Genomic DNA, 25,917 nt, shown 5'->3' on the forward strand with positions numbered 1-25,917 from the left:
ACGGGAAACGAGCGGTACCTTTGGATAAAGGTACGCCAGGCTGAAGTGGAGGTAATAAATATGTCATTACTGCATAATATCAGAACAGTAAATGCTATTGTCTGTCGATTTCCAAGCACATGTCTGTTTTTCTGGTATGTGCGTGTGCGTGCGTACGAGTGTCTGAAACTGTAGAAAGTTTCTGCATTTGTCGTTTAAGAATGTCACTTGTATCTACGAAAACAAATTAGCTTTACTCTTAAACGATTCCCACAAAACGGATGTCTTAACTGTCAACAACCGTAACAACGGTGTGGAGCTGAGAAACATAGAATGATCTCATTGGACTGGAAAACATGTTGTATAGGTACTGTGTTCATCACCAAGGAACTGACTATATAGTAATTGCGAGAAAGTGCCAATTTAAATTGCAGTCGTGCTCTGTCCCCAGGCCTTCCACAACATGAGCAGCCAAAATGTGGCTGAAAGCTACAATTTGATTTCAGAAAATCATAAGCCATGTTACTCCCAATTTTAGGATATAAATCGTCAAACTAAAATAGGCTGCTTTTCTTTCGCATTATTCCTACGCACGCACTCTCTAAGTGAAGAATATGCTAGAGACAGTAAGACACTTGCAGACACAGCTGCACTAACATTCAACCAAATAGTCCACGTTAACTAACAAAGTATTCAATTATTTTTCAAATTCTCTTCATTGCGTCAGACAATTGTCCCGAGAGATCCTCAAATGTAGGTCTTTGACTAGGATTATCCGTCCAACAGAGAAGCATAATAGCATGTCTACAAATAATATAAAAGCATACATATCATAATGTCACATGTTGTTCTAACATCATTCTTACAGACGACGTGGGCAGCTAGTCGGACAATTCATTCGATAACCACTTGTCAGAATATCGTAGAGTCTTTGTGTAGGAACGCTTGGATAAGGAGAGCCTCCTAAACATAACATTTTAACTTCAAACGGAGTCAGTACCTAAGCCTGGCTCGGCTGCTGTAGAATTTATGGCCGTAGAATTGAAAGAATGGAGTAATGCTGCACTTACCTAAAGTGGCGATCTCCCACAGCAATACTCCGAACGACCATCTGCAAACACGAGCGAAATACTAAAGAGGAAGCATTCAATAGATACGACCTGTCGTGGTACTTACACGTCGCTCGCCTGTGTGTAGCATTTGTACATTATACATTCAGGAGACATCCATTTTAAAGGAAGCAAACCCTACATAATTTGCATGTTTGAAAATATGTGGTAATGAGATGCTGTTGTTATAACCTTTGACTGCCGACGATAGTAGCCATAAGATTTTACGTTTCTTGCCATTCCGAAATCGCAAACTTTTAAAACTTCTTCCTCAAATACCAACACATTTCGAGCAGCCAAGTCGCAGTGAACTATCTACATGACAACTGAAATAGGATTAATTTCTATAGCAAAACATTAAATGCCTAGATCAACCTGCTTGTCACAGAGATATTCCATTGCTGATGCAATTTGTATGGCAAAGGAAAACATTTTGTGAGCAGTTATTAATAACGTTTTAGTTTCTTTGCTGTTGCTTGTATTGTTGGTGCAATCCTCTTCACATGATTCCGATTCTCTGTGCGATCGCAAATAACTTTTGAGGTCGCCGTGACGGGCATACTCAAAGATAAGACAAAGAGGACCTAACAAACCAGTAGAAGGATTTGAAAAAATTTGAAGTGTTGAGGTTGTCTTTTAAAACGTGCAGGCACAAGCCAAAATTGATGTTCGTGCCAGGTCAATCGCCCTCAAAATGCCATATCTACTTATATTCGTCGTTTTCTATTTTCCTCTTTCAACGGTGAACCTCTTCCTCCTTTCTTTCTCAGTGGAGTCCGTGCCTACCCTGACCGTCCGACAAATTTATTACGCACGCAATATCATCGAAATCTTAATTAACAGACACACACACACACACACACACACACACACACACACACACACACACACACACACACACACACACACACACACACATATATAGATATATATGTTAATGCATGGTATGGAGACGATATCCAGTATATTGATCGAGGTCTTGAGGAGAAAGCTTCGAAAAGACCTCGGTCAATAAACTGGATATCATCGACCCTACCATGCATTAACCTATTTGTTGCATGTTTAACATCCTACTGTAATTAGAGTTCATAGATTATTCAAGTTGAATTAGAGTGGTTGTGTATTGCAATGACTCCTAAAGTTTTATGTCAGACAACCACATTTTGACAGCTGTGAAGGGTTATTGACGTGCACGTCAGCCCCATAAGGCCACGTACTCAAAAGTATTAGTACAGTACATTATCCACGTGTTTTGCCAGCATGATGTTGGATCATAAAGAAGACCGTAATTAATGACCAGGACGACGACAGATAAGACGCGTTGGTTTCAAGAAGCATGTCACCAGTATTAGCCACCTTGACAGCAGATTTGCTGAAAAAGACAGTACAGCAAGGGTACCATTTGCAAGAACACACTGCCTCCAACAGTTGGGTGTTGCGAATATTTGAAGCATGGAGAAGTAATCGAAACAAGGATGCTCCACAAGAAAAGCAGGTACCGACAGACAGACTTCTCTCAACGAAGAATTCACAACTAGATGCAGCCAAACCACAGACGGATTGTCAAAAGTCTGTTACAGTTGCGTTGAGCACGGATCCAAAAATCATAGTGGTGGACTAAGTGATTTACGGCATCCAAACAAAAAAGTCACAAGGAAAATTATAGTCAAGCTCCAACGTGACTCTGTAAGGTAATAGCTTTTTGTGGTTTGTGGGTTATCACATACGCTAATGAAGAAGCTGGTGACCGTTGCCACGTAAAAAAATTTAGATCTCTATATCTAAGTAAGTTGCCAGCAGGATTTTCTCGAGGAGCCTTCTATTATAAACCTTTGTTATCTACACCTTCATTTGGTCCTTGGTATTCAAAGCAAGTAATCGGTCATAACACGTTGGCTACAATGATGAAAGTGATGACAGCTGAAGCTGGTCTTCCAGTTCGAACCAACCACGCTTTTCGAGCTACTAGTGCGACAAGGCTGTTTCAAGCGGGAGTTCCTGAACATGTCATTCAAGGCAGAACCGGCCACAAAACCCTGCAAGCACTGAGACAATACCAACAGCCATCCGAATTGCAGGAAATGGCAGCGTGCAAAGTTTGGATAATGGCTATGCACACACAGATTACACTGACGCAAAAGTCAAGAAGTCGGGAGAGACATGAAGTAGTCAAGAACAGCCGTCTGAAACGGAAAGAGAGAATCCATTTGTCATTTCTGACTGCGTCTTTACAAACTGTAGTACTGTGAACATTATTATTGGTAAAGAATAAGCTTGTAATCTAAAATAGGTATGCCCATGTATTGATTGCTAGTTTGTTTTTGTTTTTGATATTTTTTTCGTTTTAAGTTAGTTGTGTTTTATGTCAGTAAGCAGTATACAGATATTGACCGGTCAATAAACGTTTATTGACCGGTAAATATACAGCATGTAGTTGGGTTGCTATGGTAGGAGTGTAATATAACGAGAAAAAGAATCCTAGCAACGGCGGAATAAACACCCAAACATGCAATATATATATATATATATATATATATATATATATATATATATATATATATATATATATATAAACTAACCTTCTCCTGAGCAAATTCCTAATAAGCGAACGACGTTTTCATGTCTGCTGTCGCCCATAACAACGAAGAGCTGCGCTTCTGCTCTAAGTATTGCTTCGTTAGATGATACGCTGTCGTCTGTAAAAAATCAGTGCGACGATAGTACAACTATAATGTATCATATTTACCTTTATCTCTTGTTGACATTTTGACAGCGACCGTAGACCACGTTTTAGGCAAAGCAATTCCGTATGCGTCGCCTCTGTAGATTGTACCAAACATCCCATGAGCTATGGAGCACAAATATATACTAGTAAGTGTTATATTGTCCGTTCACGCATCAAGAAAACTAGGTGTGTTAATATCCAAATAAATCCAGATCGTTTTCACTAATTAAAATCAAGTTACTAACCGAACTCATTGTGAACAACGAGACGATCACGCTGAAATTCCCAATCCTCCCAATACTTATTGTAAACTCTGCATATCACGTTTGTGGCCGACCATGAATCTTCACTTTCTTCTCTTTGAAACAAACACTCAGCTTTCTTACATAAACAGTAAACGACGCAAATTGTGAAAATAAAAGCCAACAATGTAGACAGAGTGACAGCGATTGTCGTGATGGTGACTCTATTATCACCAGACGTAGAAGAAGAGTCTTTAGCTGTTGTCGTTAGCCACGATATTTTAGAAATGGAGCTTGACGTTCCTATTAACCAAACGGCATCAACTGCAGAAATCTTTGACAACACATTGATGAGTAAGCTCAGAGATATATAATTCATAAAATTTACAATATTCATAATCATAATATCCAGATCTCAATACGCAAAACCAGACTATCTCTACTTTGTTTTGTACACAGTGTTTTAACTAGGTCATTTCTGCAGAGCGCTGCGGTCTGCAAGAACCTGCTCACCCCTGTACGAATTTCTAATAAACCCCTTTTGACATTTTGATTATTAAAAAATTATTTGGTATTCCTTAAATATCATTATCTATCCGATAGCTTTAGAGTTGAAGTTGAAACGTTACAACGATTAGCACCAACAGTTCCATTTTGTATATTTTCAGATATCTAATAGTTTTCACAAAACATATCTTTAAATAAAAACCTAGTTTAATATAAGACATTATTGTACAACGCAGTGATAGACCTATTCGAATCGACACATAAATTAAAATATAATAACCCTTTCTGGCTGAAACACTGATAATTCCTTATGTAATAGTAAACCAGATTGTTTACCATAAACGCCTAGCCCCGTCCGACTTGCTGCTGTTGTTGTGGTTTCATGTTTTCTGCCTACGTACAAATAGAGATGACAAAAGACAGTCAGTAAGGACAAACTGTATAACACAAGCAATTATGAGTGTCTGTCAACCAGACAGTTACAAACTACATGTCAATAGCGTTTCGCTAATAACTGTCTTCATACATATTGTGCAGCCAATTTCTCAAATCAGAAATTTCGAATTTGTTGCAGCTACATGAATAATCTATACATATATCAGATCGACTATATACTAGAGCATTAAAATTTTTGGACAGAAACGTACCAATGTTTTGCAGCTAGAGAATTAAATCAACCAAGTAAGTCATTGAGTATCTTTACAGTTATCATTTCATACCAGAAGGTCGAAAATTTGCAAAAATTCTTTTTCTTCAATGTTGCATATACTACGGCATAATCACGTTATATCTATACACTTTTCACTGTACCCATTTAGAAAATGCCACAAACTTTTGTGTGCCTAAAAACAATGTCAAAGAAAAAGCAAAAGTTTTTTCTGAAAACGGTTTAGTCTAGACCATCCTTCGTCTCCCACAATGTTTGCAGTTCCCTAATCAAATGACTTAACAGATAAGACTACTGCACGACATGCTAATAACACACCTGTCTCACTGTTTGTGATATTGTGACTCGTCTTGACTGTGAGCGACAACAAAACTTGCAAGGAGACGCCAGAAGGCTCCGGGTAACGATCAATATACTCCGTACACTTGTACTCTCCCTCCGACGTTGACGTAACGTTTCTAAACACCATCAAACTCCACGGTTTCACAGACGATCCATCATTGAAGAAGGGATGGTGAAAGCAAATTGAAGAATTTGGACAATCTTCAACTTCGACATCATGACTATCATTAAATGACTTTTTTCGAACTGTCCATTCTACACCCCAACAAATACTAGCTGGACGTAAGCAATATTCGCTTGGATAGCATGTGAAATTAAAGCTATCGCCAACTGTAGCCGTTTTGTTGATTATAGTAGTCGTAGCACCAATGGCATCAACTGCACAAAAAATAAATTATTCTTCTAGTCCTTACAAGGAGAACGTTGTCAAGAGTCAGACCGTAATGGCAAATTGAAATTATAGCAAATGACGAAACAGGATAGAAAAGGAACATATTTCTAAACAAAAACAAGATTATAAAATCTGTTCCAACCAAACATTTAATTAATTAACACACAACTTCATGCTCACACCTTTCTCTCTAAACAATTTAAGTTGCAAACTCCGCGTTAATCGACCAAATAGCCAAGTGCCCATACAACGGGTCTATTTTTATGTTGCAGTGGACTTTGTAAGTACATCTTTATGGCAGATAAAAAACAACGACAAACCAGTAGTAATGAGAGACCATAACTCGTCTGATAAATATTGTAATCTGTTCTGCAAAACTCATTGTACGAGTCTCCCAAGTACACAGACAAATAGAAATGAAATACCCAGTCCATCCTCAATTTAAAAGCTGTCCCTCATGAGTCTCTTAGATTCCAACTTCCAAAAGTCTTCATTGTTTTACAAAATTACCTCATAATTTTGCTTTATGCCCATATAACTGAATTAGAGTGTTAGAAAAAAAAACATTGAAAAAGCACAGGCCGGAATAAAAAAGCTATGAATACAAGTGATTAAACGGCACAACATGTTTCCAACTTAGAGTGAGGATACCCTCTTTGCAAATTACCATTCAATTTTTTGTCAAAGGATTTCAATTATTTTGCTAAAAAAAATTAATTCGGTAAGCAAATTTTTTTTCAGTTTTGATTTTCATTTTTCATTTTTCGTTGTTCTATTTTCAAGTTTCTATCTTTGATTATATTTGGTTGAGTTGAATGTCAAAAGAATTGAACGCGAAAAGAAGAACGAAAAATGAACGCAGCAAGAATGAAAATTGAACGCAGCAAAAATGAAAAAATGAACGCAGCAAGAACGAAAAATGAAACAGCCTTGTGTACATTACGCAGCTAGGAGACTGGTGGAACGCGTGCCCTAGTCATAACTCAACGCAGTAGGGAGTCGTTTTTCGTTCCAACGCGTGCTGCTGATTGGAAGGGGCGGAGTGAATCTTCGACGACTTCCGCCCTAGGACGATCTCTTGCAATTTCCTCTCTAACGAGAAGGAAATCTCCCTCTCCCCAAAAAATAATCAATCTCAGGTGCGATCAGCCATTGCTGATGAGCACAGTACATATGCATGGTATATGAATTTATCTATTACCACGTATAGTAACAATCTAACTAAATCTAAAACTTAACAAATTTAGTAACTATACTAAAGTCGTTCAAACTCAACTAGGCTTAATTAATTAACTACCATGCATTTTATGCAGTACACACAGCAACTAGAAACAAAGATGAGCGGTTTGCTGTTCTACACACGCGCGCCTACGTGCAATTCAATCATTTCGCTCAATCGATCGATCACCTCGTGAACTTCTGTCCTTGCGGATGGCTCTCTTGTTTACCAGACTCCCTGATGCGTAATTCGCACAAGGCTGTTTCATTTTTCGTTCTTGCTGCGTTCAATTTTCGTTTTTGCTGCGTTCAATTTTCATTCTTGCTGCGTTCATTTTTCGTTCTTCTTTTCGCGTTCAATTCTTTTGACATTCAACTCAACCAAATATAATCAAAGATAGAAACTTGAAAATAGAACAACGAAAAATGAAAAATAAAAAATGAAAAATAAAAAATGAAAAATAAAAAATGAAAATCAGAAATGAATAATAAAATTTGCTTGCCGAATTAATTTTTTTCAGCAAAATAATTAAAAACCTTTGACAAAAAATTGAAAAATAAAAAATTAAAAATGAAAATTGAAATTTGAAAATTGAAAATTGAAATGGCTGGAAGGGTCATGGACCCATCACCAGTTCCTCTTGATGGTCCTGGAATAGTTGTTCAAATTGATGAAAGTCTAATGAGACACTACCGCAAGGTATGGCTACAGATGAATAGATAACTACTTATTTGTTACCAACAAGCCTCTAATTCAGTGTAGCACAACAGAGGAAGAGATCTTCTTGACCACGTCTGGGTCTTTGGGATGTTAGACACTTCGCCGTCCCCTACAGTGGGGTACATGCAAGTCGTCGACAAGCGCGACGCTGCAACGTTACTGCCGATTATACAACAGCACACACGACCGGGAACAATAATACGTTCAGATCAGTGGGATGCGTATCGAGACCTTGCGGCTAGACTTCCTACGGTTGCTTCTCACAGACCAGTCAATCAGAGCAGGCATTTGCAGCAGGTATCGAAGCTCCCGCAAAGCATCCGTCTGTGATTGCTCAGTAAATGGCAATTGCGAGACAGAGCTTAAGTGGTCACGTGACATATGTCACTGAGCCTTCTCTCTCCCGAGAGGACACAAAGATGTAATGCATCACGGTATTCTGCAAGGAAAAGCGTATACAAGAAACAAAAAACCTGTAAACGAGGCTAATATTTCGTTACATTTGCAGATCAAACGTATCTCTAATGGTGGTAACAGCCATGCGTAAATTGTAAACCATGATATATACACCTGTCTGTTGTATAGCCGTCTGATTTCTAAGCGTCGCGGCAGCACAGCTTGATACTAGACAACTAAGACAGTCAATCGTAAACACTAAACTCAAATGATGAACTGGTAGAGCACTGCATATATGGTATAGTAACAATTTTAGTTAAAATGAATGCTGGTTTGAATGTAGAGTAACGTTGGATCAATTCTTAATGGTCAATACTGACTGAATTGTGGTAACTGGAACTACCTTCGGAAGTAGTATGGCAAATGTCATGACCTAATAGAGTGGTTTTCCTGTAGTGTGTAGATTCTTGACGTCAGCAGAGATGCTGGCCAAATACGTTCTTCAGAGAATACAGTGACGGTCCCATGCCTAGTTTTGCATCTTGCATCTCCATCTTGTATCGCAGTATTGCGATTGTACTGATGAAAAACACATTGCTAGGCAGGGGTGTGTTGTGATTGTGCTGATGAAAAACACATTGTTAGGCAGGGGTGTTAGTTATGACACCCTATAGCGTCCTCGGCTTTCTGTACAACTTCTCTATACAATAGAATCGCATGAAAAAGCCCTAAAGCAAACAGAATAGTATATTTCATAAGAATGGAAGACTCTAAAATAACCATCTTATTATATAAAGCCAACCAGACAACTTATTATGCAAGAGGAATAACAACCAGAGAGACATTATTCCTACTCAAGTGAAGTTGTGCCCTAGTCTAGATGGGTTACTGTCCAGACATAGTATGATACATTATCATAATCTAAACAATTGAGATATAATTGATTTCAATCAATTTGAGGCGACGCATGGTACAGCAAAGCTGCAGTTGGTACTAATGCTCTTATAGTGCACACCTGTACGCGACATGGACGTATGCTTTACAAGTTATCACAAACGCAAGCATACTGACCGTTTCTTAACTTGTTAAGAGCAACACGTTACTATTTGCCATTTGCAACAGACTCAATTCGCAACTGATACAGTTAAGTGCACATTTTGTCTGATGCCACAGATATCCGTTTACAACACGCCAATTGAGGACACGCTGTTCGGCAAAAAAACAATTATGTTATTTGATTTTGTTTCCTAGACAGCTATTACTCGTGACAAGGTCGTCATAAGTATGTCGTGGCAAGAACCCAAGCAGACTGACGTTTGTGAATTCACTTGTTCTTAGAAGTTTTGCTGATCTACCAGCAAGGCTACTAAAGCGAACTCATCAAATAGGTGCTCTCTACTACTCCTCTACACCGGCAGACGGACGAGAACACACATACATGTAGTACACAACTAGAGCCACGCGTATTAACATAAGCAGTACCTGATCTTTGAAAAATTTCTTCTATTTTCTACGTATTGATCCAGACGAGCTGAGGGTTGTACATTGACGTGGGCTCTTTGCCAGACGTGGAACCTGGAAGCTTGTCCTTGAGTTGATGAGATACAATTGGAACTTCAGAGTGCATGTCAGCTGCTTCGAATCTATAGCACAGGAAGTCCAACTGTGTCATAATCGCGATTATTGGCATTTTGTTTATTCAACGACCACGTAGTTGGAAAAATTAGGATGCCTCACGTGAGGTAATATATACTCGCACAGTACATGTTGTGTCCTTTAACCCTAAAGCAAACATGCATTGGTCATACAGCTGTAGGTCAGTGGCGTAGCCAGGCATCTATTTTACCGGGCATATGCCCGGGCAACTTTTTGCTTTGCCCGCGTATTTTAGGTGACATAAATTCAAGTTCAACGCATTTCTATAAACAGTCGGGAACACCGTGATAGAGGAGTCCCGCCCACGGAACTGTCCCGGATGCCGACTAATATCAATTCTCAGCGTCTGATTCGTTGAATTCGCTCAATGCAGGAGAAGATGGATGCGTCAGAGTCTAACGCTAAGCGTAGAAAGCGAAAGCGACATACTGTGACTCTGAATGACTTTTGGGGACCCAAAAGGTATCATTTCTCGTAGATACCAGTGTAATGATTTGGTGTACTTGTAGAAAATGTTTGTGGTTAATTAGAATTGAAAACGGTGACAAAACGGGCGATTCAGACGATATGCCTAACAAAATTCAGCAAGCCATACCTGAAAGCGCTGAGTCTGCCTACGAAGCCCCGGATGATTCTGGTTCTGGAGAAGACATGGCAAATACCGAGCCTGGTAATGCTAGGAGTACTGTGTGTTCAACATCTTTGGAGATCATATCAAGTACATATGTACATATTCTTTCCAGGCATTCATGATTGATTTATGTTGTGTTCTCTACAGAGTTGGACATTTCCACGAGGTTTCAGAGCGGCCCTTCCCAACCGGTCTGTCAGTTTCCTTCTAAAAATTTTGGAAAGGGAAAACACTCATGTAGAAGATCGTTTGTTGCCACCTGGTACACAACATATCCATGGTTGGAATACTCGATAAAATTTGACCGAGCCTACTGCTTTGCCTGTCGTCATTACTGCCTTGGCAGTGCAAGCGGCCGTGCCGACACAGCGTTTACCAGTATAGGTTTCGGCGACTGGAAGCATGGTACTGGTAATAAAGGAGCATTTCTGATCCATGCCAGTTCGGCACATCACAGGAATGCTATGGCAGAATGGCATGAGCGGCGACTGGATGACTGTAACAGCCAGCGTCGACGAGTTGAAGACCTCTTTGCAGAAGAAGATGAACGCGTTGTTCTTTCTAACAGACACTATTTAAAATGTCTGGCGGAGGTTATCCTCTTGTGTGCTAAACAGAATCTTGCACTTCGTGGGCACGATGAATCGGAGGAGTCATCGAATCCAGGCAATTTTTTGGCTGTATTTGAGCTTCTTGCAAGGCATGATCACGAATTGTTCAAACGAATTGAAACGCTCCCCGGTAACGTAAGTTATAAGTCTCCAGAGATTCAAAACGCTTTGATCCAGTTGATGGCTGATATGGTACGAGAGAAAATATGCAGTGAAGTACAAAGGAGTGGCTATTTTTGTCTTATTTGCGACGAAAGTAAAGATGTAGCAAAGAATGAACAGCTTGCAGTTGTTCTGCGCTATGTTCTAGACGGGACTGTTCATGAGCGGTTTATATCTTTCACACCTCTTGGCAACCTTGCAGCAGACGGGATAGCAGAGGAGATCTGTCAAGTGTTGACAAGGAACAAACTTACCTTGCAGAACTGCATTGCTCAAACCTACGATGGTGCTAGTGTCATGAGCGGAAAGCACACCGGCGTTCAGAAGAGAATCAGAGACATTGCTCCGAAAGCCGTCTACACGCATTGCTACGCACATAGGCTGAACCTTGTTGTCGTTGATTCTGTAAAGTCCGTCTCCTCGGCGAGTGTGTTCTTTGACGTCCTTCAGAGGCTGTACGTCTTTGTTTCATCTTCTGCTGTTCACCCAATTTTCTTAGAAGCTCAAAAACGTCACTATCCGCAACGTTGTGAGAGCGTCACGCTGAAGAGACTTTCAGACACACGATGGACCTGTCGAATAGACTCTATACGAGCAATGCTTAAATCCTTTACAGCAGTAGTCGATGCCTTATCCTCTTTGACAAATGCTAGCAACAGCGAAAGAGCCATTTTAGCTGCAGGTCTATTGTCACGAGTGAAATCGTTAGAGTTTACCTCAAACTTGGTTATTTTCGAAAAGCTGCTGACTATTACAAAAAATCTGTCCGATCAGTTGCAAGCTGAAGATTTAGATCTGTCTGGAGCCGTTGATTTGTTAGAGACTGTGATAGAGCAATTGGTGGAGACCAGGGAATCCGGGTGGGACGATACATGGCAGCAAATTCTTCACTTGGCACAAACCTGCAGCGTTAATATGGATGTTTCTGATGGATCACGCAGTCGTGGTGATCCTGGACTTGTTACCGGTCGTCGCACTCGGAAACAAAAGGAAATTACTGATTGCGTTTTAACAGAGACTACTGGGCAGCGATTAACTGATTATTTCACCAACGATCAAGATCCCCTGGATGACGTGGCAAGAACGAAAATTCATTTACGACGAAAGCTTTTCTTACCGGTGATAGACCAAATGCTGCAGGAACTGGAATCAAGATTCAGCAACGATGGACGATCCCTTATGAAGTCAATTCAGGCTTGTAGTCCACAGTCCCGAAACTTCCTTCAAGCAGACGCCATTAATGCCTTAGTGGTACATTACGACATAAACCGTGAGGAAATTGGTTATGAAACTCATCAGGCAAGAAAATTTCTTAATGCATCTATGTGTGAAATGAAGTCTATCGCCGACGTCATTAGAGTTCTTACGCCGGTCAAAGCAGCTTTTCCGCATCTTATATCTGCCTTGCAGATAGCGTTGACTGTTGGGGTGACATCTGCCTCATGTGAGAGAACTTTCTCTAGTTTGAAGAGGCTGAAGACTTACACGAGACAATCGATGCTGCAAAGCCGAATGAACAGTCTAGCGATTTTGACCATAGAGAAAGATGTAGTTGAAACGTTAGATTTAGAGAGGGTAGTTACGAAATTTGCAAGTTTAGAATTTGGAAGATGCCGAAGATTAAGTCTAGTTAGCAAAAGCACAAAATTTTAGTGCTCTATAGAACAGCTTGTATTCTAACTGAGCTAATTATGAGTACATGATTAGGTTTTGTTCGATTGGTTTGTGAAATTGATGGATATGGGCAATGCCCGGTCAGTCCCTAAGGGCATGGCTACGCCACTGTGTAGGTGCCGCCTAGCCAAATGTACAAATGTATTCCCATGTATGACTGGGGCAACCCACTAACGGATAAGTACACATGCAACTTACTATATACTAATAGTTGCAGATGTAGATTCTTTTCGTAGAAAAACTCTTCTTCTTGCATTGGTTGGCTACAACTTTAATTGTCTAACACAAACTGGCGGCAATAAAAGATTTGATTTGTGTAACGATAAACATTACTTGTAAATGACTTCTTTCTAGACCATAAACTTGAAAGTATTGCAATATACGATGGGAAATCTGCCGCAGTTTTATGTGGTGCAATATACGCTGAATTCTGAGTGCACATTCTGCATTGCAATTGCCAACAGCAAATATTACAATTGAATTCCCTAAGTTACTCGAATCGCGCGCACCCCAATAGTCATGTGACCAGACACTAAGCCTGCATACTCGGATGTACATCAGGTGGGACTAGGCACGAACATTCTTCCATGAATTCTCGTGGATATTACTATATTACTGACGATGCAACAGCTGCCGCTATGGAAATCGCAGAGTTTACGTCAAACGTTCCATCCGGTTGTTTTCAGCGCTTTTTCAGAGCAAAACTTAAGCATTAAATGGGCTATTGCCTTACCGCAACTTCCCTCCAATTGTTGCCAACCTCTTTCTAAGAAGGTGCAAAACTTGTTCAAAGAAACCTTTGCTATAGTATCTGTAATCTTTTGTCCGTCTGACAACTCTGCCTGTAACTTCCTGCACGTGTGAACGTACCATAGCATCAGTGGTCAGCGGCGACTGAAAGATATTAAATATTGAACTAGGTTAAACGACCCTAGGCTGTTAGACTACCATTTAGCATAGCTATTCAATAAGTACTTTCGAAGTCATTTTGTATGATTTTGGTCCTGACGCTCTGGTCCGGAAGTTCGAGGCTAATGGAGTGGTAGCCATTGTCGCCAACCACTAAAGCAAGACATATTATTATTATAATTATTAATATTATAAATGGACAGACGTATAAACATACAGATAAATAAACCGACGTTAAGACGACTGATAATTATACTAAATCTCTTTCCAAATTCAGCGGATTTCGTTGATTTCGTAACTCCTGGTGATTCTAGAGTGGGTTCAACGTTGATTGATGTCATACCATTGGGAAGAACTTAAGGTCAGTACAAGGTATGATGGCTGCCAGCATCAAGCTAAAAAGAAAATAACACAATCATATCATGATGCCTCAGTCAGAAATGATGTGAAAGAAGATACTCTATAGTTCGATATAAGCTAGCTAGGCTAATACATGTATCACTGCTTAGGTAGTTGTATACTATAGGATGCAAAGGCACGGCTGGATGCGATTCCTTCCCCACGAGCTTGCATGTGAAGCTAAAGATCTTAGATTGGCGTGCCGCAAAAAGGTTGGAAATATTAACACCTGTATATCCCACATTAGATACTATGCAACTGCGGTAAATCTTTGGATGACGGTAGCGATGATTTAATTACCTGCAAAACAAGTGGTGGTCCTGTGTGAACGCATGGCAGTGTCGTGTAAACCTGGGCAGACTGCCTAACATCACTGAACGTATACCACAAGATGGATTCACCACGTTTACGTTATAAACTGGGCTGACGCTCGGTTTGCGTACGTTTGTAAACCCGTCATAACTCTGATACTTTGTAAGTACAGACTACGCTACAATTGATTTGCGCTCTACACGCAACCTCAAATTACTTTGAGTGCTTCAGCATTAATTCAATTTGTCTCTTTCATAGTTTCAGACAACGTTTTTGACAATTCCTCAAATGTAGGTTATTGACATGGACTATCTGCCCATGTGCAATTTTGATATTTTCTGTAAGATAGGCGTTCAACATTTTCTTCATTGACTGCTGTTGTTATGCATACGTAAAGTTAGCGATTGTTATTGGTAGAGTAAGAGTTCAAATATAACAACCTGCCCAACAGACCAGCATAATATCATCAAATGATATGTGCAATATCGCGTCACACATTGTTGAATCATCATTCTTACAGACGACGTAGACAGCCAGTCGGACAACTCATTCGATAACCGTTTGTCAGAGGATCGCAGTGTTTCTGGAGGAACACTAGAGTAAGAAGATCCTCCTGCATATAGCAAACATTATCGTTCGAAATGTAGCGTAGCTATAAGGTCTGGCTTAGCCATGACCAGATGTTTAAAGTAAGTTAGTTAATACTAAATACCATTAGAACTAATACTTATATAATAATGTAATACTCTGAACGCACCAAGTGTAGCAATCCCCCATAGCAAGACACCAAATGACCACCTACGACAACACAGCCATCATTACTCAGTCATCATCCGTGTATATCTTAATACAGGTATACTCACATGTCGCTCGATGGCTCCCGGCAGATCTTCCTCATCTTGCAATTCATCGCTTGAAGAACCTCCGGACGGCTCTTCGGAAGAAGACCTGTCGCTGTCATCACCTCTAACACGATGGTGATGCCTTAGGTCTAAAGGTGTAGCCATTTTCTACGCTCCGCTGACTACACACGTACACGCGTCTCCCTCCAGTGACTTCAACACGATACCACGCCATTCACCGGAACTCGAATAACTGGAAGCAACTTTCACCTGCTATATCACAGCGAAGGCCTATCTTAAAAATCTACAACTATTTTTCCTGTCATGTATGCAACTAGAACTATCGATTTCCAACATAGAATTTTTGATTTTTCCGTTGCAGTTAGTTACCCTTTAAGTTAGTCCATAGATACTAGAGCGGGTGAAAGGGATTGGAAACGCCTAATAGATGACGTCATCGTGCAATACAAAACGATCCGGGTCGGCAGTTGCCTTTGATGCTCATGCGCGTTACGCCATTCTGCGAGCAAAAAAGTGAACCTTTACGTTTACAGCAAGTTGCAGCAGACTAGCCCAGGTCAGTTTTCACCCAGTGCCATTCGTACAGCGATGAAACGGACAACTTTGGTATCTCTTGTTGTTCGCTGTCTTTCAGAGTTACTGGCAAACGTGTGAGCACTCACTAGTGAAGGACGCCAGTGAAGGTACCCATATCAATGCTATCATAATCTAGGGAGACGGAAGAAATACACAGAGAAACGATGAATAGGTCTTCTTCCGCTACTAAAATGGCGGCGAGAAAAGCTGACGTCGTCTAGTTTGTGTACCTCTAGCAGTGGGCTACGAGCTCACATAACCGGGGAGAGTGCATGAACTAAGCAGGCGGTATTACGTCAGTGGAACCAGGTATAAAAGACGATGATAAAGGTACGTAGTTCAGTACACTAGTATCCTAAAGGAGAAAAGGTCATATTTTCTGGTCTCCACTTTGTGTACCTTCAGCGCGACCTTGATAGTTCACAAGTAGTAATAGGTTCCAAATTCTGTTCTGGGTGCCTTTCAAAAGTGGAAATGGGAACTTGAGAAGCTGAGGACATTGAATTGAACTAATTTAATAAAGATTTCTATCAGGTATTGTGCAAGTGCAACCATAGCTATATTAGTATTAGAGCGTACAGCAAGAATAGTTCCACGTTGGAGAAATATGTTCCAATTGTTAGATGGGACGAAAGATGTATCTGACTTTCAAAAAGAACAGGGAGAGAAGAAAGTCTGCTGCCAGGGAGAAACTTGAAGTCGAATTGTGAAAGTCTAGCCTTGACAAGGTTTGATGGTATTGTCCTAGCCTTTCCATTGATGGCATCAACAGTACCCAAGATAATGTGACTAATATTGGCTTAAAAACAGGATACTCAGACACCTCTGAATCCAAGCATAACCTGTGTAACTCAAACAGAGGTATAAGACTGGATTGTAATTAATGTACTAAAGTGTGACAGGAAAACTGTGTTTTCTCATAGTGTGAGGATGTCTCCATTGTTGAGAATCGACCTTCCCAAACTTCTGGCCCACTTGATTTTTATGACATAATGAGTTCATTAGCTTTACCAAAGGGATGGTTCACTGTCTCTACAAATGCAGAGTCTCTTTGCTGTGTTATTGTCCACATTGTTGCCAACTCAACATTTCAGCTTGCTCAAGCAGATGTTACTTTGAAGATTTTGGACGACCAGTCCTGGGTTGTTTTCATGCGTGGACGAACAGTGAGTGAAAGAGGTCGTACCCAGTTGTCATCACCCTTGGTTGTCACCAAAGGTGCTTCTATTAGAACCATTATAGATAATTTGAAGAGGTCTCAGATTTGCATCGGCAATCCTGATGAATGTTGACATCCTCTATCACAAAAAAGGAAAGGACAGTTCAAGAAATCCGGAGGAGATGAAGACATTGCATTTATGGACCAAAAAGAGGTCGTGTTCAAAGGAAAGTGTTTTACAAGAACCATTCGTCACGTCAGTTGTGACATGGTGGCATGTGGCAAGGACGGTCGATGTAGAACATGTAGGCAGTATAGAGCAACACTTAGAGCAATGAATCATCGTGAAAAGAAACTGTGGTGCAAACAAAGAGGGAAGTTGTAACTCGAACAAACAATCGTTATATGACAACACCAGAGAGAGCGATGAAATTGAAGTCTTACAAAAATTCTGTCAAGTCAGCCATGCAAAGGATGGCTACAATGAAGTCACTTTTAGTTGCAAATGTAGAGATGAATGGTATGGAGCTAGATTCTGAAACACACAATGACCTACTACAAATAATGAAAGAACAGTCATCTAAAATTGCTTCAAAATTTCCCAAGAACTCTTTCCGTCACCTATTTTGGAAACAGCAGATGGAAGCTGCATTATTAAAAATCCAAAGCAGATGAGATGGCATCCATTGATAGTCCGATGGTGCCTGTCTGTCAAGCAAACGTCATCCACTGCTAATGAGACACTTTATAATTCTGGTCTGGTCACACTTCCATCCAAACGAACACTGAGAGATTACACCCACACTTGTAACGTGTCCTCTGGATTTTGTAACAGCATAGATGAGAGGCTTATTCAAGATGCCAGTTTTGATAGTGCTGCTGACTGGCAAAAGCACGTTGTGTCGATTCTTGATGAGATGTACATTAAGAAAGATTTGGTGTTCAACAAAACAACAGGCTGCTGAAAGGTTTCATCAATGTTTGTGATGTCAACAATCATCTGATGAAATTTGAACAGTTATTGGCAACCAAGAAATCATTGCCAGCTCTTGCAAATTCAATGTTCATGCTAATGGTGAGAGGAATATTTCCTCCTTGAGATTTCCATATGTACAGTTTCCTTGCAAGACTCTCTCTGGTGATACCTTATATCCTATTGTTTGGGAACCTATTCAACGACTGGAACTACTTGGATGTAAGGTGCTGGCAATAATCTGTGATGGAGCTAGTAGTACTCGTAGCTTCTTTCGTATTCATTCAACAAAGAATTCTTCAGAGGCGCAGGAGCAGCTAGCTTATAGAACTAAAAACCCTTTCAGCTGTGATCGTGACCGCACATTTCTCTGGTTTGTGTCTGATGCTCCCCATTTGATGAAGACGACACGAAACTGTTGGACTAGCCCTAAGCGAAATCTCTGGGTTGGTTACAGCATATTGTATGACAGATATTGCACCTCTGCTATCTATGTTTGTGTTTAGAATTGTGGTAAAGATATAAGTTGGAATCATCTTCGACGACTGTACTACCAAGATTCTGGGGCACAGAGATGTGCTGGAGGGTTGAGTCTTGTCCCTAAGCTGAAGTTTGAGCACCTCAAGTTATCCCGTTTTCTAAAATGAGAGTGGACTTAGCAGTTCAGGTAAGAATGTATGTACGTCTCCTTGCTACAGTAGAAATCATTGCGACTGCTCTTACCTCTTTCCTCTGGACAGGAATATACTGGATGTATCATACACATGTTTATGTGTGTCTACAGGTACTGAGTGAGTCAGTGTGTCATGCTCTGCTGGAGATCGGTGGAGACGCTTTTTCGCGAACAGCAACATTTTGTCAAATGATGGATCGATTCTTTGACTGCCTGAATGTTACCAATTATTCTGAGTGCTACAAAAAATTGAAGCCCTTCAGAATGCCTTATCCGTCTGTCAATGATTTTCGTTTCAAGGTAATATTTATGGCACTTATTGATGATGTGGTAAACTAAAGTGACTTCACTTACTATACAAGCTATACATAGTATTACATACATATAAAACACATGACAATATACATTTTTTACTTGTATATTTTATTTAATGTAATATATATACATACATATATTTTACTTTTGTATTCTATTTAATATAATATATAGACACAAACATATATATATATATATATATATATATATTTTTTTTTTTTTTTTTTTTTTTTTTACTGGATATATATATATATGGAATTACACCTTCTACGTAGTTGCTTGGGTCTCTGTAAACTCAATCACATCATCCGTACAGTTCCAACAAACAAGATCACCAAGGAGCTGTTGAGATTTGACGTCAATTTACGCCACTGCTTGGAAAGCCTGTCTCGTTCCTCCATTTCTAATGAAGTTTGGTCACAGGCTACCAGGCCCATTCGTCTCGGAGGTCTCGGTCTTCGTGAAGCTAGTCGTTCTGCCCCAGCAGCTTTTTTGGGAAGCTGCAACTCATCTCGTGATTTGACCAGCAGACTTCTACTGTCATGTTCTTTGCCTTTCCATCAGTCAAATGAAACGTCTCACGTTGAGAGAGAGGATCAGGTATCGGAGATAACAATTCCTGGAGAGCTTGACTGTCGTAGCATTCTATCCACACTTCTTCCAGATAATCAAGATCTACAAATTCGTAAAATGACTCAAAAAGAAATACAACGATTACTAGATGTCTCACTCAGTCTTCACATCCAAGACAGTACTCCCAGCATAAGAGATAAGGCTCGTCTGAACGCAATTTCAACCCCACACTCCGGATCATGGCTGCGGGCATTACCCAACACAAATCTCGGCCTCGTCATGTCTCGGGAGGAATTCCTGGTTGCTCTGCGTCTTCGCCTCGGTATTGCTGTTTTCCCCTCTTCTCCACTTCTTGTTCGGTGTCCATGCGGTCAAGTAATTGACAAATTTGGAGACCATGTTCTTGGTTGTGGTTCTGGGCCGCTTCGCTTGAAGCGCCACAATGCTCTATGTGATATTCTGTATCGATATCTGCTAGTGGATAATGCTGGGTCTCGTAGAGAACAGTGTTTCTCCAGCGAAAGTAACGACAGGCCTGGAGACGTCTTCCACCCGGATTTCTTACAAGGAAAAGCTGCTTTTTTTGACATCTCAGTTAGAAATTCTTTTACCAATCATTTCATCAACAGTTGCTCTACCAAAGCAGGAGCTGCCGCCGAAGCTGGCGAAGTTCAGAAAGACCTTCGCTACGATTCAGACGTCACAAGCGCAGGAGCCAGTTTTTACCCTATGATTGTTGAGACATATGGAACATGGTCCACATACAGCTTGGAGATCATAAAAGTGATTGCAAGGAAAACTTCAGTTTTGAACAAATTACCTGTTAGCAGAATAGTATGTAACATACATGAACAACTAGCAGTACGACTTTGGCAGTATAATGCCAGGATGGTTTTGGACAGGCTACATTTGGTCTGTCATGGAGAGTAAAATAAAATAAATATATTTATCTATATCTAAAAAAAAAAAAAAAAAAAAAAAAATATATATATATATATATATATATATATATATATCAGAGTTGCACCGATAATCGGATCGGCTATCGGTTATCGGCCGATATAGGCATATCGGTACTGTATCGGAATCGGTAAATTGCGCGTAGGTGCTCGCCGATAGATTGCGCATGCGTATGCAGAACGTAGGACCACGTGAGTAGGCGCGGAGATGAGCCGGAAGTCTCCCATTTGGGAGCACTTTGAGGTAGCTGAGGACACAAGATTCGGCTATCGGTTATCGGCAGATATAGGCATATCGGTACCGTATGGGAATCGGTAAATTGCGCGTAGGTGCTCGCCGATAGATTGCGCATGCGTATGCAGAACGGTACTGTAGAACCACGTGAGTAGCCTGCATGTCGGCGGAGACGAGACGGAAGTCTCCCATTTGGGAGTACTTTGAGGTAACTGAGGACGCAAGATTCGCTCGCTGCAAGGCTTGCAAGATGAAGATATCACGCGGTGGACAGACGACAAAAACCTTCAACACCACAAATCTCCAGCATCACTTGAGAACTCGACACCAAGATAGGAGTGCGGCATACGAAAGGGCCATAGAGGAGGAGAAGGTGAAGGCTAAAGACCGAAAGCAAACCAAGGCATATGCGTGCTTTCTCCAGCAGTCGTTGCTGGACGTACGGAAATGGGACATCAATAATTCACGCGCACAACGAGTGCATCAATTAATCGCTGAAATGATTGCCCTTGACTCACAGCCCCTGTCAATAGTGAATGATGTCGGGTTTACTCGTCTGCTACGTGAGCTTGAGCCGAGGTATTCTCTTCCTAGTAGAAGATACATAACTGAGACAGTTCTGCCTAAGGTCTATGAAGAAGTGAGGAGTGGAGTCAGGAAACAGGTGGATGGAGTGTCTTTCTTCAGTTTTACCACAGATGGATGGACTTCTGATGATGGTATTGCAAACTTCCTTAGTCTTACTGCTCACTACCGATGATTTTGAAAGAAAATCTGCTATCCTTCATGTCCTTCCACTGGAAGAGGCTCACACTGGTGAATACTTGTGTCATACTTTCCTGCAAATGTTGGACGGTTGGAACATAAAGAAGAACCAAGTCCACTTGGTGCTGCGAGACAATGCTGCTAACATGGTCAAGGGAATGAGAGAAGCATGTGTTCCATCTTATGGCTGCTTTGCCCATACACTACAGTTAGTCATTGGGGATGGACTGTTGTTTCAAAAAGTAGTTAAAGATCTGCTTGCCGTCTGCCACAGAATTGTTAGTCACTTTAAACATTCATCACTTGCCCATTCACGTCTGCAAAAGATTCAAGCTAGTCTCGGATTACCTCAGCACCGCCTACCACAAGATGTATCAACCAGATGGAATTCCCCCCTCTACATGCTCCAAGCAATCATAGAACAAAAGATGGCCATAGCTGCTTATTCCTCAGAGTATAGGATTCCCCAACTGACAGCAACACAGCTGGAAATAGCTGCAAAAGTTATTGAGGTACTTGAACCTTTCGAGGAAATCACAAAAGCAGTCTCATCTGATGCATCGACCATATCATTAGTCATTCCGTTTGTTCGAATGCTTCATAGGACGCTGAAAGAGCAACATAATGACAAAGGAATTCAGTCAATGAAGGATGAGATTCTAAAGTCATTGCAAAAGAGATTTTCGGACATAACTGATAACTACTCTTTAGTCTTAGCAACACTGTTGAACCCCAGATTCAAGGACAAGTTTTTCAGTGACACATCAGGAAGAAGTTTTGCTAGAGGTCTTCTTCAGGAGAAATGTCATGAACTACTGCTAGAAACAAAATCAGATCCTGACTCATGTGCAGAGGACACTTGCCCACCCTCTCCTAAGAGACCTCAAAGTTTACTTTGGAGAAGTTTCTCAGATATTTTAAAAGAAACGGGCTCCTGTTCAGCAAGTTCTAAGACTCCATCGAACATTGACCATTATCTGTCAGAACCAGTAATAGATTTTCACCAGGCCAGCTGTGACAGCTGGTGGATGGAAAACAACAGAAGATTTCCACTTCTGTCAGAGCTTGCACAACGCTACTTAAGTGCCCCTGCAACATCTGTTCCCTCAGAAAGGGTTTTCTCTGATGCTGGCAACATCTGTAATGATAAACGTAACAGGCTAGCACCCGAGCGAACAGAAACATTGTTATTTATTAAGAAGAACTTTGACATATGTAAAAAATGAACATCACTCTTTATCTAGTATCTACAAAATAGTATAAATTTATCAGATATCGGTATCGGCTATCGGTATCGGTTCATTGTGTGCTTGCATATCGGTTATCGGTATATCGGCGAAATTCTCTTATCGGTGCAACACTAATATATATATATATACACACATAATTTTTATTTAATACATTATATAGAGATTGTTAATAAATAGAGTACAACTCAAATACAGAGTCTTGTTTTCACAGTGGTTGCAAAATGAATTTCTTCCGTACCTGGACAAATGGGAGAGCAGTGTAGCAGAAAAAAGAGGATTTGTCTGCCTCTGTAAAAAAGACCATGCTGTTGAGTAGAGAGACTCTAGAAGGGATCAAGATAACTGGTAAACCTTCAGGTGTCAAAGTACTTGATTATGTAGAATATCCTGTGCAATATTTAGTGAAATCATTCTTTGAAATGAGACAGTATTTGCTGAGCATTCCAGAAGTGAACAGCCTGCTATCCAATCGAATATGTTGCCAAGATATACTTGAACAATTTCTTGGCAAACAACGTCAGCAGAGAGAAACCAATGACAACCAGAATGTAGAGCAGTTTGAGTACAACACATCTTCTATTCGAATAATGAGCTCAGTGGCCCTTGCTCCTGTCCATGGAAACACTGGAAGATTTTCGAGAAGAAGGAGACCAGGTGATCTGACTGTAGACAAAGAGAACACTCCATTGCATAAGCTGCCAAGGCTATGTGCAAAAGCATTGTTCTAAGGGCACTGTGAGATTTCAGCAACAAAGTACCTAAGATTTCAAAGTTTTACGAAGAGGCTTAGCTTTAGAAGTACCTACTGCATGAGCTTGTTTGTACTGTTCCATAAATGATCTCACGAATGAAAATCCACGTATTGTAATCTATAAGTCTACAATCATTCTAAGTAGCTGATGATTACCATCATCATCAAGATCTGAAGACAACTGGGACCAATAGAACTAAACGTCATCTGATCCCACAACTGCCTCTCTGACTTCATCACGGGAACATAACGACGATGAAGTGTCAAGCGCTGACAAATTGCATAGCTTACGAACATTGAGTTCAAGCTGCTCAAACAGGAGATAGGACAGATCACTGACTATAAACAGACCTCCAAGGTTTACTCGATCCACCCAGTGTCTAGTGTAGGCGAGGAAATCTTTAAAATCCGTCTCATTCTCACACATCCCCCAGAGGCACAGAATAAATTCCTGTTTTTGGTGATGAGAAGGTCGTTCTAGCTTCTTTCTTAGTGACACGGGAATGTAATCTGCCATGTATCATATCACCTTTTGCTCCTCTGTTGACGTGGCCAATTGCTCAGACTGATGAGTCAACGACCTAACCTCAACAGGGTAATGGACTTTTATGAGGTGCTCCATGATAGCAGTGACCAACATTTGACAAAGCATCGAATCACCTGAACACATCTCAGTTGGTTGCGACTTCCACAGTGTCGTCAAGTCACTGGAGACACGAACCGCATGGAAGTTGCGCCAAATTCTCTCCTTCCGCGATCTCCTGGGCTTCTTTCCCACGTCCTTCAAACACGGAAGAAGCAACCGCAACAGTGACTTAGCGAAGCTCTCGAACGCTTGCCTGTTCTGAGCACTCCAGACAAGTAGCGATTCTGCTAAAACTGAAACACTCCTACTTCTTTCACTCAGGGAATCGTCTACCTTAGTCAACACAACTGCCACTGCGTCGCGTAGGACCTCAGAATAATTGCAAGGGACAGCCGCCATATATGCCATCATGACGTCACGTGTAACGTGCATGGTCTCGGAAGTAAGCGGGCGTTGCCAATCCCTTTTCCCTATTCTAGTATCTATGGTTAGTCTAAGTTTTGTTTTAATTTCTGATGTTTTTGTTTAAAAACACACTCTGTAACAACTATTTTACCGCTACTTATTAATGAAGTATTCAACACTACACTTAGCCGTCTAACCTCACTTTTTAGTGAACACGGCCACAAACTACGTTTCGTGCCTCCCCCGTCTATCAAATCCTGTATCCGCCACTAATTTAGAAGGCTATTATTCTTATTTTTGTGATGCTAACATTTTGTTAGGAACCAACTAAAAGAAAGCTCGGACAATAACTTAATTGTTCGAAAATACTGTGGTCGTTATCAAAGTTAGTATCCAGTGTCACTACTGCTATGATGTATAGACTTGCTGTAGTTAGTTGAAAGTTTGCTGCAAATTGATGCAGTACTAAAATCTCACATAATTATACGGATGCGGCGTACCTAGTCCGCGTTTTCTCCGCTACAGAGAGGTTTTTTCCTGAACGTAGCGTAGCAGGAAGTTTCACGATAAAGAAATAAATTTGAGATCAGGTTGTATTTCCGTTGGGGTCCCCTTTAAAGTAAACATATTCATCAGCTATACAGCTGTACGCGCCTAGAATAATAGTCAAATATATTCCTATGCATGAATGGGGTAACGGCTAACGGGTAAGTATACACATATTGCAACTCTCTATGTCCAATTAGTTGCAGACGTAGATTATTCTTTCATTCGTATAATCATGTGAGAAACTCGTGTAGCACAAATAGGAGGCAATGAAAAATTGCATTTGAGTAACGATAGATAATTATAACTTGTAAATCGCTTCTTTCTAAACTAAAGGTATTGCAATATGCGATAGCAAATGCAGAAAGGGGCGTTGGTGCTTCCCACATGCAACAATGATAATGTGACTCATGACTCCCAGGCGCTAACAGACACAGACACGCTAATAGAGAAAGAGCTGCTAGCCATTGTCTTTGAAATCACCAAATTCCATCACTAGGCATATGGCCGACATGTGACAATCGAAAGTGATCATAAACACTTGATTGTCCAAACACTAATCCATTCTGTGCCAAAGCATCTTCAGCGAATGTTCATACAATTACAGGGTCACGACATAACGGTCACATACAAGCGT

The 25,917-nt window shown here is 40.6% G+C and overlaps 5 protein-coding genes across 9 annotated transcripts; 4 read left to right on the forward strand and 1 right to left on the reverse strand.

The window, feature by feature from the left end:
* Nucleotides 1-456: 456 nt before the first annotated feature.
* Nucleotides 457-16,687, reverse strand: LOC134188031 (fibroblast growth factor receptor 4-like). 5 transcript variants are annotated; one of them, XM_062656208.1, is made up of 17 exons: nucleotides 15,515-16,687; nucleotides 15,409-15,449; nucleotides 14,158-14,335; nucleotides 14,007-14,093; nucleotides 13,765-13,925; nucleotides 6,011-6,069; nucleotides 5,548-5,949; nucleotides 4,899-4,955; nucleotides 4,059-4,358; nucleotides 3,835-3,936; nucleotides 3,668-3,784; nucleotides 1,464-1,672; nucleotides 1,281-1,403; nucleotides 1,156-1,226; nucleotides 1,050-1,090; nucleotides 846-942; nucleotides 457-783 (listed from the first exon to the last, which is right to left on the reverse strand). In XM_062656208.1, exons 4-17 carry the CDS (start codon nucleotides 14,079-14,081, stop codon nucleotides 684-686), a joined length of 1,914 nt encoding a protein of 637 aa, XP_062512192.1. In that variant the 5' UTR covers nucleotides 14,082-14,093; nucleotides 14,158-14,335; nucleotides 15,409-15,449; nucleotides 15,515-16,687; the 3' UTR covers nucleotides 457-683. The 5 variants fall into 5 exon arrangements, with proteins under 5 accessions (XP_062512192.1, XP_062512194.1, XP_062512197.1 ...); XM_062656210.1 differs by lacking the exons at nucleotides 13,765-13,925; nucleotides 14,007-14,093; nucleotides 14,158-14,335 and adding an exon at nucleotides 9,780-9,940; XM_062656213.1 differs by lacking the exons at nucleotides 13,765-13,925; nucleotides 14,007-14,093; nucleotides 14,158-14,335.
* Nucleotides 10,123-13,075, forward strand: LOC134188176 (zinc finger MYM-type protein 1-like). The gene is made up of 3 exons (XM_062656377.1): nucleotides 10,123-10,415; nucleotides 10,484-10,671; nucleotides 10,732-13,075. Exons 1-3 carry the CDS (start codon nucleotides 10,321-10,323, stop codon nucleotides 13,008-13,010), a joined length of 2,562 nt encoding a protein of 853 aa, XP_062512361.1. The 5' UTR covers nucleotides 10,123-10,320; the 3' UTR covers nucleotides 13,011-13,075.
* Nucleotides 16,688-19,824: 3,137 nt separating the features above from the next.
* LOC134188163 (uncharacterized) lies at nucleotides 19,825-20,724 on the forward strand. The gene has a single exon (XM_062656361.1). It carries the CDS (start codon nucleotides 19,901-19,903, stop codon nucleotides 20,711-20,713), a length of 813 nt encoding a protein of 270 aa, XP_062512345.1. The 5' UTR covers nucleotides 19,825-19,900; the 3' UTR covers nucleotides 20,714-20,724.
* A 156-nt stretch (nucleotides 20,725-20,880) lies between these two features.
* On the forward strand, nucleotides 20,881-22,123 carry LOC134188087 (E3 SUMO-protein ligase ZBED1-like). Its single transcript, XM_062656276.1, has one exon. The coding sequence runs from the start codon at nucleotides 21,138-21,140 to the stop codon at nucleotides 21,735-21,737; it is 600 nt and encodes a 199-aa protein (XP_062512260.1). The 5' UTR covers nucleotides 20,881-21,137; the 3' UTR covers nucleotides 21,738-22,123.
* LOC134187659 (zinc finger BED domain-containing protein 4-like) lies at nucleotides 21,823-22,968 on the forward strand. The gene has a single exon (XM_062655811.1). It carries the CDS (start codon nucleotides 21,823-21,825, stop codon nucleotides 22,966-22,968), a length of 1,146 nt encoding a protein of 381 aa, XP_062511795.1.
* The last annotated feature ends 2,949 nt before the right edge of the window (nucleotides 22,969-25,917 follow it).

Source organism: Corticium candelabrum, chromosome 12 (genome assembly GCF_963422355.1).
Source record: "Corticium candelabrum chromosome 12, ooCorCand1.1, whole genome shotgun sequence".
In the NCBI taxonomy this organism is placed as follows: domain Eukaryota; kingdom Metazoa; phylum Porifera; class Homoscleromorpha; order Homosclerophorida; family Plakinidae; genus Corticium; species Corticium candelabrum.

Coding starts and splice junctions, on each gene's coding strand:
- LOC134188176 (XM_062656377.1), top strand. CDS start 10,321: ATGCAGGAGAAGATGGATGCGTCAGAGTCTAACGCTAAGCGTAGAAAG. Junction 10,416..10,483: donor GACTTTTGGGGACCCAAAAG/GTATCATTTCTC, acceptor GTGGTTAATTAG/AATTGAAAACGGTGACAAAA. Junction 10,672..10,731: donor ATCTTTGGAGATCATATCAA/GTACATATGTAC, acceptor TGTTCTCTACAG/AGTTGGACATTTCCACGAGG.
- LOC134188031 (XM_062656208.1), bottom strand. CDS start 14,081: ATGGCTACCACTCCATTAGCCTCGAACTTCCGGACCAGAGCGTCAGGA. Junction 4,956..5,547: donor TATCACAAACAGTGAGACAG/GTGTGTTATTAG, acceptor ATTTGTACGTAG/GCAGAAAACATGAAACCACA. Junction 4,359..4,898: donor GACGGGGCTAGGCGTTTATG/GTAAACAATCTG, acceptor TTTGGTTAATAG/GAACGTCAAGCTCCATTTCT.
- LOC134188163 (XM_062656361.1), top strand. CDS start 19,901: ATGACTCAAAAAGAAATACAACGATTACTAGATGTCTCACTCAGTCTT.
- LOC134188087 (XM_062656276.1), top strand. CDS start 21,138: ATGTCGGCGGAGACGAGACGGAAGTCTCCCATTTGGGAGTACTTTGAG.
- LOC134187659 (XM_062655811.1), top strand. CDS start 21,823: ATGTTGGACGGTTGGAACATAAAGAAGAACCAAGTCCACTTGGTGCTG.